Source organism: Microtus oregoni, unplaced genomic scaffold (genome assembly GCF_018167655.1).
Source record: "Microtus oregoni isolate MIOR12 unplaced genomic scaffold, Mior012 000000F_ref0000247, whole genome shotgun sequence".
NCBI lineage: Eukaryota > Metazoa > Chordata > Mammalia > Rodentia > Cricetidae > Microtus > Microtus oregoni.
Genome location: NW_024543059.1, coordinates 83,174,087 through 83,186,371, shown reverse-complemented (window position 1 = coordinate 83,186,371; position 12,285 = coordinate 83,174,087). Strand labels below are relative to the sequence as shown.

General features: G+C 34.9%; 1 protein-coding gene across 4 annotated transcripts in view; it reads right to left on the bottom strand.

Moving 5' to 3' along the window:
* Positions 1-12,285, bottom strand: part of Ptbp2 (polypyrimidine tract binding protein 2) — a 61,908-nt gene that overhangs the window by 41,402 nt on the left and 8,221 nt on the right. For all 4 annotated transcript variants that reach the window (XM_041649569.1, XM_041649577.1, XM_041649585.1 and 1 more), the window contains exon 3: positions 2,211-2,286. In XM_041649569.1, the coding sequence (XP_041505503.1) occupies positions 2,211-2,286 (76 nt within the window). The remainder of the gene's footprint in view (positions 1-2,210; positions 2,287-12,285) is intronic.

The following is a 12,285-nucleotide window of genomic DNA, read 5'->3' as shown; positions in this document are numbered from 1 at the left end:
TTGTCATAATCTCATGTACATAATAAAGCCTGTAATACAAATGTAACCTAGCTAGTATCAAAATTCTGATTATGACCCCTACACCAATTCTGTCTACCTAAATTTGTACAATTTCCTTTTCTTCAGGACCCATGCCCCCAAGTCCCACATGTTTATAATTCCAATGAGTTTCTTGGTTCAGGGAAGCTTTTTTGCAGAGAAGTAGAAGGAGTAGGAGGCTCACTGCAGGGGTTTCCATTCAGTTAAGCTTATACTTTCTGTTCATCAACTCCAACAACCAATTTTGATTTGAAAGGTGACTGGAAAAGGGGTCAAGGCAGTAGCTCATGTATACATGGATACAGTTACTCATGTATAGCTGTAGATTTTAATTTTTAAAATATTCCTAGTACCAATTACTATTATAAATAAAAAAACTTAAAGCAGAACTGCAGATATGTGAACTTGTGTGTTCATTCTCAGAATATGGCACTACGATAGTTTCATAACTGCTATACAGAAAAATATTAATATATACTAGAAATTCATCTTTACATCAGCATACTGCAGTTAGCAAATATAATCTTACCATTTTTAGTTAATTGAAACAATAGGATTGTTTATGTGTACATCAAAGTGTATCAAAACAGAAACAATTAACTGAAAGATAATTGTTTATTTTATCCTTTTTGTTTATAGAAAAAGGAAAACTAGCTTCAGGAATATAGGTGCAAAATGTAGAGTTTTAAGGTAAATTAATCAAATAATATGATGTGGGAGTCCCCTCTGTATGCTGTGGATACCATTGGTTAATAAAGAACCTGCTAGCCGGGTGGTGGTGGCGCACGCCTTTAATCCCAGCACTTGGGAGGCAGAGGCAGGCGGATCTCTGTGAGTTCGAGACCAGCCTGGTCTACAAGAGCTAGTTCCAGGACAGGCTCCAAAACCACAGAGAAACCCTGTCTCGAAAAAAACCAAAAAAAAAAATAAATAAATAAAAAAATAAAGAACCTGCTTTGGGCCTTCAGCGCAGAATAGGGCAAGACAGAAATTCCAAGCAGAAAGAGGAGAGAGTAGGAAGAGTCAAAGAGAAGTCATGTAGCTGCTGAAGGAGAAGGACTCTTGCGCTTGCGGGAACTTTAGCAGGCCACAACTTCATGAGGATGCACAGATTAATAGAAATGGGTTAATTTAAGATGTAAGAGCCAGCTAAAAATATGCATAAGCTAAAAGGCCAAACAGTATGGTAATTAACAGTTTCTGTGTGATTATTTCGAGTCTGGATGGCCTGGAAACAAATAGCCTCCGCCTACAATAACAATAATGATAAAGATATTAAAATATTATTTCAGATTTACCAAAGAAGAGTTCTGTGCAGATTAAATAAAACCTCTTAGATTTATAAGTAGACAACAAAATGGAAATTCATTAAAATATTATTAGCGCAAAGAAGATGAAACTACATAGAAAATAATTGTGTTGGTCAATTTTGGTTTTTTATTTACAGTATAGGCAACAAGGTTTTGAGTATAAAATAATAAAAGAAAATATTGTCTACCACCAGATTTGATCATTACAGTGTATGTGTTTAATGTCAAACTGTAAACAAATATATAGAATCTATGTCACTTAACAAAAATAAATCTTTAACAACAGTATGATAACGGGAAAGTTTCAAGACTGGGTATGACCCAGTGGTAGAGTATTTCCCTGGCAGGTGTAAGCACTTGTGCAACATTCTTTGTGCACTGTAAAGACATATTATTCTCATTGGTTACTAAAGAACTGACTGGTCAACAGCTAGACAGAATAAGGTTAGGTGGAAGAATCAGACTAAGAAAATGTTGGGAAGGAGAAGGAGGAGTCTGAGAAGACACTATGAGCTGCAAAGTGAGCGGGATGGGAAGTAAGGATATAAGGTAAAGGAGTCTTGGGGCAGCACACAGGTTAATAGAAATGGGTTCATTTAAGTTAGAAGAGCTAGCTAAAAACAAGTCTAAGCTATTGGCCGTGGTTATTTGGGGAGTGACTGACGGGACAGAAAAGTCCACCTACAAGTGCTTGATTCAGTCCCTAGCATCACAATAACAAATAAATTGAATCAGATTTAAACTCTGCTTCCTCAGAAAATTATCAATTTCAGGTTTCAAAACAAAAGCTGTTCTGACCCAAGTTTTAACGTTCTGCCCTGGAAAACAGTAAATGAGGGCTGCTAAGACAGCAACACTTACCTGTAACTACCATGCCGCTCATATTAGAGTTGGGACTACTGAGAACACTGCCTGAGAGTAGCTCGTCAGATCCTCTCTATAAAAAAAAAAAAACAAAACAAAAACAAACCATATTACCATAAGACACTGCACTAAAAAAACAATACAAAAGCTTATCTTTAATTTCTAACTTTTCAACTACTGAACATGACAAATCCCTAAGACAATGGTTCTCAACCTTCCTGATGCTGCAGTCCTTTACAGTTACTCATGGTGTGGTGATCATCAACCATAAAATTATTTCACTGCTACTTCATACCTAATATTGCTACTATTATGGATCATAATATAAATACCTAATATACAGGCTATCTGATATGTGACCCCTGTCAAGATTGTGACCCACAGATTCGAACTGATGCCCTAAAATAAAGGATAACTTCATCCTTTTTCTTATTTTCCTTTCCCACCTGTATCAAGAGAAAGTGTTCATTTCCTTCTTTATACCCAAAATTCAAGAAAGGAAAAGTTAAAGTTTCAGAATTTTTTCAAAGGCTACACCTCAACTGCTTGCCAAAAAGGAAAGAATAGGACAGAGGAGATGGCCTTTCTCAAAAGCATTATTTGGATCTTTCATTCTACTAATTTTACACAATCAGATAAATCAGGTCTTTAGGAAATTCAAAATTCAAAACGGGGAGCTATTAGTTACCATAATCCAAAAAAATAGGAAAAAAAATAGGTATAAATATCATCAACGAGAACACTGAAGACAAAAGTAACATCTAAAGAATGAGAAAGTTCACTGCACAAAATAAAAGAAATTGACTCATCTTTAAATTCTTTAGGGAAAGGTTATGCTTTGTATGTTCAAATTACTCAATGTTTGAGGTATTTGAAAATATCTGGATTTTGTAAAAAAAATATACTTTACTAGACTAATATTGAAAATAAATCAACTGTTTTGTCTATTTTTAAAATGTATGTATTTACTAGATGGACATTAATATTTAAGATAACTAAATAATAGTGATTGACTTAAAGAATTTATCAGAATAAGTTGAACAAAAAAAAATCAAGATGAAGTATAAAATAATTTTACATTACAAAATATAAAAAGACAAAATCAAATTATTATATACACAAAGTTGGCTTCCAATTATAGGATGGGGGTTTCCTACAGTGAATAAAATCAGCTCTTATCTAAATCATTCCATATTTGATTCTAAAAGTTAAAGGTGGGAGGAAATAAAAGGGGCAAGTCTTAGTGCTTTACTTAGCCAAAGAAGCCATACAACCCTTTAGAAGGGTCAGAGTGTAATGTCTAAGCATTCACCACCATCCTTACAAATAATACCCTAGTTTCCAAAAGAAAACACAACATCCTTTCAGATGTGTGGTATCACTGTATCCATTCTTTCCACTCTATGAGATGGTAACTAACTACAAAGTGATGGGTAGGAAATCCCTGTTCTGAGTTAACGCAAATCCCTAACTGACTCACTTCCTTCTCCCTAGCACAAACCTTCACAAGGTATGGTAAAGTTGAGTTTTTAAATTTTTTTATATGGTGGAAACTTTTCTACAATATTGATGTTAAATTTACTACATTAGCTAATAGAATTTTACATGAACTCTTATGCAACCTAGTCATTTAACTTTGATACTATAAAAAAAAATCACACAATGATAATAAGTGATGGCTGTTTCATTGTAGTACCTGCTAAAAACAAATCAAACTTGTAATATTTAAATTCAGAATCAAAACCTATCCTAATAGGTAATCTGTAATCTCCAAAACACAAAAACATCTAAAATGTCAACCTGTTTTACACTCCACTAAAAAATTTACATATCAAAATGAGTTTGAATGTCTCCTGGTAAATAAGTATGATTAGAAAAACTAAGACATCTATTATAGTACAAATGATCATTTCAAAAAATTATTTTATTGAATTAAGAAAGTTTCTGTCAGATGAATGAATATGATTTTTTTTTAAAATGCAAGTCATTTGTCATTAATTTAAAAGGTATAAATAGGTTTTTCTTCTGTTATTAAATCGTCTTCTGCTTATCATAATTGAACCTAACTACCATCTACTGCTTCCTGCAGAGAGTTCTGAGGGCTGCCAATTGTAACAAGCAGAAGCTGAGGAAGTTGGGAAGTTGATGGGCCCTGCTAGGTAGAAGACTGACCTCTAGCCAAGCACTTTCTACTCTAAAGATGCCAGCCTAAGAAATCATGACCCACAAAAATTAAAAATTATCAAGTTCCAGAGAAAAACTAGACTTTCAGAAAATGATGTTACTTATCCTTGACAGAAAAAACTGAACAGGTATGAGTATTAACCTCTCATTAAATGCTGGAAAAGCACATCACACTACCCATAAAAATACACAGAACAATGACACACCAAACAGAACTATCACAACCAAAAGTTACATGTGAAGAACTATTAACAATACAGATAAACCTACAGGAATAATAGCAAGAAAAAAGAAAAATTAGCAGTTACACAGTATCAGACCAATTAGCCAAGAACAAAAAGCATACGGATCATAAATGCAAGATGGAAGAAATCTGGCTTGTTGAAATCATTTACTTACACCATCAGAAACTCATTTAAACAATTATTTTTATTTCAAGAATCCCTACAAAGAAATTAAATCTGAAAGGAAACACTAGTAAAGACTAGAACTATGTAGTCACAAAATCCCCGCTAGGAAAAACTATTAAAGAAATTAAAAATGATTAAAGTCCATATAAAATTGCAAATACATGTATATGCACATCATATACATATATGGTCTTTATTTTCATTTTCTGGCATAAAACTCTGAAAAGTCCTTATAAAAATAATACTAATGAGATTACTGATGGCTGCAAGGCTCAAGGCAGGTTCAGGATAGCAGCTGGTCACTGGAGGAAGACCAAGGATGAAGAGAGGAGGAGGTAAAGGTTAAGTTGATCACCAACAGTCAATGGTTTGATCAAACATGCCTATATAATGAAGCCTCCAGAAAACACTAAAAGGACTAGTCCGGTTTCCAAGGTTAGCATGTAGAGAATCCCAGACACAGGAAACCTAAAAAAGTTCTATAGCCCTTCTCCCTCAAATTGAGCACCTCTTCATCTTACCATTAATAAAGCTTTAAGTCCTTTTCTTTAGTAAATTAAGTGAACACAAGAAGGTAACTGTGGAAACTACACATTCCAAGCAATGGCACACAACCAGGGGCTTCTGACAGGCATACCAAAATGGAGAAAAACTTGAAGACTTGATTATTGCTTTTGCATACAGAACTAGCAGCCCACAAAATAGGAGAAAATCTTTACCAACTATACATCAAACAAGTGTCTATATATAGAATTTACAAAGTGCAGAAATTATATACCAATGAAATAAAAAACAACCAATCAACAAATAACAAAGAATAAACAGTGTTAAAAATAAATATCAATATTCAATATCGCTAGCAACCAAAGAAACACAAATAATAGCTACTTTGAATACCACCTCACACCAGTAAAAAAGACCACCATCACCAAATCTCTCTTTTCCCTTTCACTTTTGGTAGGGGTGCAAACTAATACAGCTATAGTGTGGAAAACAGTTTGATTTCTCCAACAGTTAACAAAGAACTACCACATGACCCAACTCTCTCACTTCTCATCATATACCCAGAGAATCTGTACCCCCTGGTTACTGCTGCTTTGTTCACTATAACAAATAGGGATTAAGCTAGCTACCTATCAACAGACGAATGAATAATGAAAACAAATATTTACAAGTAAGATAAAATACTGTTATAAAGAAAAAAAACTAAAAAAATCTGTAGAAAAAAAGTGGACCTGAAATGTACAATATTAATTAGGATCACACAATCTCAGTAGGGGAAAAAAAACCTGCATGTTCTCTCCCATATGTGAAATGTAGTTAATACATGCTTATGTGTAAATAAATGTACATGTGGTTAAAGTAACATGCTATAGAGAAGAAAGGCTAACCAGGCCTGAAAGCAGTCAATGAAATATGAGTTATGAAAGAAGATAAATATAAAACAATTGTATTTCTAGTTCTAATTCTGTCATGATTTTTTTGTTCTTAGTAGTAGGTAAGTGTATGAAATATATTTGACACTGAAAGTGAAAAGTTAATGTGAAGCTCCACATTAAAAATAAAAACCAAAAACAATGTACACTCCATTAATCAGGAGAAAACAGTAACAAACAAACAAAAAATCACAACACACCAGACTAGCAGAAATTAACAAACTACATACTTAAAGTACCAGTAAGAACTTGATATGTAACTCTTCTATGTTAATCTGAGACATAAATCAGAATGAAACACTGGAAATAGTCTACTACTACTGGGCAAAGTTAACATACTCAAGTCTCAGGGCACTTTTCAAAAAACGGTCATACATATACCAGCACTGTTCAACTTCCCAAATATCTATCAAATGAGATAATTTGAACATTTTCACAGAAGAGCTCTCCACAGTATTATGCAACTGCACATATAATTTAGCTAATTACTGAAATCATCACTGAATGAAAACAGAAGTCACAGCCACAGTCAGGTGTAATGGCTCATATTGGGAATCTCAGCACCAGGGGCTGTTGCAGAAGGACAGCCACAGGTTGGGGGCCAACCTGGGCTACATAGTGACTTCTAAGCCAGCCTAGACTACAGAGTAAGACCCTGCTCCCCACCCCCGCAAAAAAAACAAATTATAGAAAACATATGGGCACATTATTTTCATAAAATGATTACATTTTGTGCACTTGTGGTCCTAAGATCGTAAGAATCTGGGAGAATTAGCTTTTGGATCCTTAGGGGGGCTCAAACAGGTGAATGCTCATAGCCTGTACACATCTCCAGATATACATTAAGTCTCTAAAATACTTAAAATATGTAATATAAATAAAAATACATAAGACAATGTCAACAGCACTGTTTACATTAAGATAATGCATTGTTTACATTAAGAAAGTCTATCACATAAACAATTTGGAGGTAGTATTTTCAATCCAAGGTTACCTGCAGGCAGAACATAAGCCAATGAACATGGAAGACCATGTTAACCTTTCGCATTTACATGACAAACATCAAATTGGAAAGAGTAAAAAAAAATCTTCACAGCACATCTATGTTAAGATACAGAGGGAAATAAAAGCTGATACAGGCATACACACCTATATGGTAACATTCATATTTTTAAGTGGCAGATAAGGGTCTAATTATATTCTCACAAATTAATTATATTAAAGGTTCCAGGAAGAAAACAATGAATAAAATCAATGCATTTTAATAACCCCAAAAAGTCACTTCTGTGAAATAATCAAATGAGGAAAAAAAAATCAGAACAAACTACAACCAATATTATAGATTAAGACATCATACCATATAAGGCCAGGTATAGGGATCACAGGTAAAATGGCTAATAGCACAAGCCTGATGACCTGAGTTCAGATCCCCAGAACCCATAATTAAAGGCGGATGTGTGGAGCCCCTAATCTGCAATCCCAATGCTACTACAGCAAGACGGAAGCTCTAGACTGAAGTGATCCTCAAACTCCCAGGCCAGTTAGGCTGAAATAAAATAGAAATAAGAGAGACATTGCTTCAACAAAGTGGAAGGTAAGAAATTCCCAGAATCTGTCCACTGAACTCCACGTGCACAACCTGATATGTGCCCCCCATAAATAAATAATTATTTTTAAAGCTGTCACAAAATTATTTCATAAGCAACAGATACAACTTGACACTACATAAAATTTGCCTCTGGTCATTTCTCCTACCCACCAAGTAAGACTTATTTATAAATTCATTTTTACTATTTTATGGGTGTCTACATGCATTTATAGCACATAAGTACACAGGTGCCCACGGGTTATAGAAAAGAAAATGTTGAATCTTGTCTTAGTTCCTCAAACGGAAGGAAGAACCTGCAGGCAGAAGGTGATGGATGGCCATGGAGGGGTGCTGCTTACTGGCTTACTCATCATGGCTTGCTCTGCCTGCTTCCTTATAGAGCCCAAGACAGAAAGCTCAGGTTTGGAACCACTGCCATGGGCTGAGTGAGTCCTCCCCCATCAGTAAGTCCTTTCCCCCATCAGTAACTAAAAAAATGTCCTACAACTGGATCTTATAGAGGCATTTATCTCAATTAAGGTTCCCTCTTTTAGGATAACTATAGGCATCCTAAAGTAATACTAGCAGGACACATCCCTGGAGCTGGAGTTATAGCCTGACAAGAGTCTTGGGAAGTTGACTTGAGTACTCTGAAGAGAAGCAAGTGTTCTTAACTTCATCAATCCAGGTCTAAGATTTTTTTTCTAAAGACAATATATACACAATATTTTTAAAACAGGAATATGCAAAGGAGGAAAACATGAGACCATACTCTTTCTGGCCAAAGGAAAACTTCAAAACAGTAGACTGAAAACCTGTTTCATTCCTTCAACATCATCCTAATACTGACAAATGCCCATGAAATCCACTGTAATATGAATTCTAAAATACATCCCGTTTAGCCAAACACAGTAAGATATTTTTAATGAAAAGCATAGTGAAAAAGAAAAATGCAGTCAAGTTCAACTGGTTTAACCAGATAAAACTTTGAAATAGATTTTAAATAAATCATAAAGGAAATCTAAACTTCAAACACAAACTTAAAAACTTGGAAGTTTTTGGCATAGGAAGTAGAAATCACAAGCTGAAAATCTGTTTAATCTTCCTCACAGTAAAACAAATCCAAATTAATTCTGTATTTGAATACTTTCTCACCCACGAGACTAGCAATACTTCTAACTTTTTCTTTCCTGAGACTGGGACCTGGGGTTCACCTATTTTCCACATGGGTTAACCAGCAAGCAAGCCCTTGGGATCCTACTGCCTCCCCAACCACCCACTTGAAGCTACAGGCACAGACTACAAGATCTGTTCTTGCTATGAGACACTGGCATTCATATTTATGGATAGTAAACAAACCCCCAGACAAAAACATTTAGGAATATCTAGTAAAACTGTATTTGTATTACACATTGATCAAACAATTCTTGTTTAGGAGCTAAAGAAATACAGCAATTTTTCATACTAGCAATTGTAGAAACAGTGAATGACTACAGAAGGCAATGAGAATGTTTCTTTATTAGACATGTCCTCTAAGGAGATATATGAGATATATACATCATTTAGTAAAATGTCAAGATATAAACATTATGCACACTGTGCTACTTTCTACATATTGTGGGAAGGAAAATGAATGCATAACCTCAAATATAATAGATGAGTTGAATAAAACAATCAATTAATGAAAATATATGTAAGAAGGAATACAACACAGTAGGCTAGCTAACCTTCTCTGAATGTAGGTTGCTGCAGAGGTCATTTCTTTACAGCTTGTTTCAGAGAAAATTTAAAATTTTTTACAAATAAAAACAAATCTACCATTAATTTAGTGGTAGAACAAAGAGTAATTTCAATAAACTTTAAAATTCAATGATTATACTATGCTTTTTTGTATCATAGAGACAAAACATGACTACAAAAATAAATTATATTAAATGTGTAGTACAATATAATACTACTTTTAAAAAAAGTGTTTTAAAAAGCTATTGTTTTTTAAAGTGCTACGTGTGGTATGCCAAGGTTAGTATTAGCAAACAAAGTTTTTCAGGGACAAGAGATACAACCCTAAATCAGAGGGCTGGAGTAATGGCACAGTGTTTAAGAACACATTTTTTGGTAGAGGTCTGGGGTTTGATTTCCAGCACAAGGGTCAGATCACAACTGTCCATAATTCCAGCTGGAGGATGCGTGCACACGATACACAGAAAGACATGTGAGTAAAACACTGACACGCATAAATAACCCTAAAAAAATCAAACAAGAAAAAACTATAACTTTAAATACAAACGAGAAAATAAGAGATCATAATATATTTCTATCAAAAAGTGCTAATGTTCACTGAAGAAGTAACAATCTTAGAGCAAATATCCTCTTGTCCCCCCATTATTGCAGTTTCTAAAGAACATTTTCCACATCTTGGACACAGAGACTTTTTAAAAGCATGGTAAATTTTAAAACAAATTTTCAACCACATTATCAAAGTTACTGGTATTTGAAGCTCCACCTGCTCAAGATGCAACAGCATTTCTTTCTTTCTTTCCTTTCCTTTCTTTTTTTTTTTTTTTTTTTGATTTTTCGAGGCAGGGTTTCTCTGTGTTAACAGTCCCTAGCTATCCTGGCTAGCTCTTGTAGACCAGGCTGGCCTCAAACTCCCAGAGATCCACCTGCCTCTGCCTCCCGAGTGTTGCGATTAAAGGCACACGCCACCAACACACCATTTACGATAGCATTTTAAAAATAGTCGCCACAATGGTCTAGAAGATTAACATTTAAATGCCTGATTTCATAATGGTAGTAACAATTAAAAAGAAGGAACTCACACTAACTATACTGGAGGTCAATCATCAGAAAACTGGAATGGGGGAGAAGCTTATGAGACCCAATCTCTCCTTCCTCAGGGAGTATTGGAAGTTAGTGGTTGCTGGGAGAGGGCTCAGTTCTACAGTGGTATAGGCACTGAAAAATTGTCCATACTCCAGTAAATAACCTCCCATCCAGGCTCATTCAAGAAATCCCAGGAAAACCAGTGGGTTACACACACACAAAGACACACACACACACACACACACACACACACCCAAAAAAATAAAAAGAGGGTGGGCTACAGCAGAAGAGGGAAGGGAAGAGGGAATGAGAAGAAAATGGGAATGAGAACAACTATGATGCATTTTATACATCCCTGAGATTATCCAAGAATTCAATCCAGCCTACTTCCAGTTTTAAAATGGTGTGTGGCTAAAAATTCATGGGCAAAGTTCTTAAAGGAATTTTTACTGCTGTGAGACAATGGTCTGTACCCTGTCACTTATATTTTAAATAAACACTGACGGACAGTAGCCAGGCAGGAAGCAAAGGCGGGGCAACGAGAATTCTGGGATGAGAGAAGTTTCTGACTGTAATTGTCACCTAGTCACAGAGGAAGCCAGACACAGAGCAAGCAAGATGTGACTGCCTCACTGAAAAAGGTACCAAGTCATGTGGCTAGCACAGACAAGAATTATGGGCTAATATAAGTTAAAATAGTTAATAAGGAGCCTGAGCTAATAGGCCAATAAGTTTATAATTAATGTAGACCTCTGTGTGATTCTTTGGGACTTAATGGCTACAGGACTAGGTGAGACAGAAACCTCAGTCAACATTTTATAAATGAAGAGGAAAAATATATTATTTTCACTATACCAATAAAATTATATATTATTGCTAAATGTGAAATGATAGGAGCATTCTGTAACAAGTATATAACACCTTACCCTATTGATAAATGTTGATGATAGAAATGATAAGGATCATATATTTTAATGATAACATCAGAAACTATAGGAATCTTCAACCCTGCGCTACAGTATGAGACTCAGCACAACCAACTTTCCTCCAGTTACTGTGACAACTTCCATATACTTATGATATTTCCTAAGAAAATGTTTCAGTGTTTTCCTTTCAAAACATGAACTCTCAAAAACCAACCAATAGCTATAAAACCTTTTGGGACATCCAAAAGTTTGGAATTGCCTTGTATTGTCAAAGTTAAATCTGTGTTACAATTTGTAACTTTTCTTAAATGTTATCCTACTTCATAGGGTTTATTAAGTGGGAAGAAGAATCAGAAAGTAACAAAAGTCACAGTGACCAAGTTGATATTACCTCTTAAAACATCTTTTTACCCAGTTCTCCATCCTTTTTTAATTATTACATCTCATCTGCTACAGAGAACTGATGCGCACTTACAGAATTTACAGAACTGCACAGAGCCTGCATTCAATTGCTGTATTCTGTTCTCTGCACTTTCAGTTAACTGGGTAGTAGTGTACACAGAGACTGACAGAGTTTGGGGGTCGTGGGATGACTAAGTACCACGATTTTTTTCTATTAAAATAAGGTGCATTTAACAAATGTGTGTATGCTTATCACCAAGAATATTCTTTTATGTTTTGATTCACTTTGTTTTCCTAGGCTGA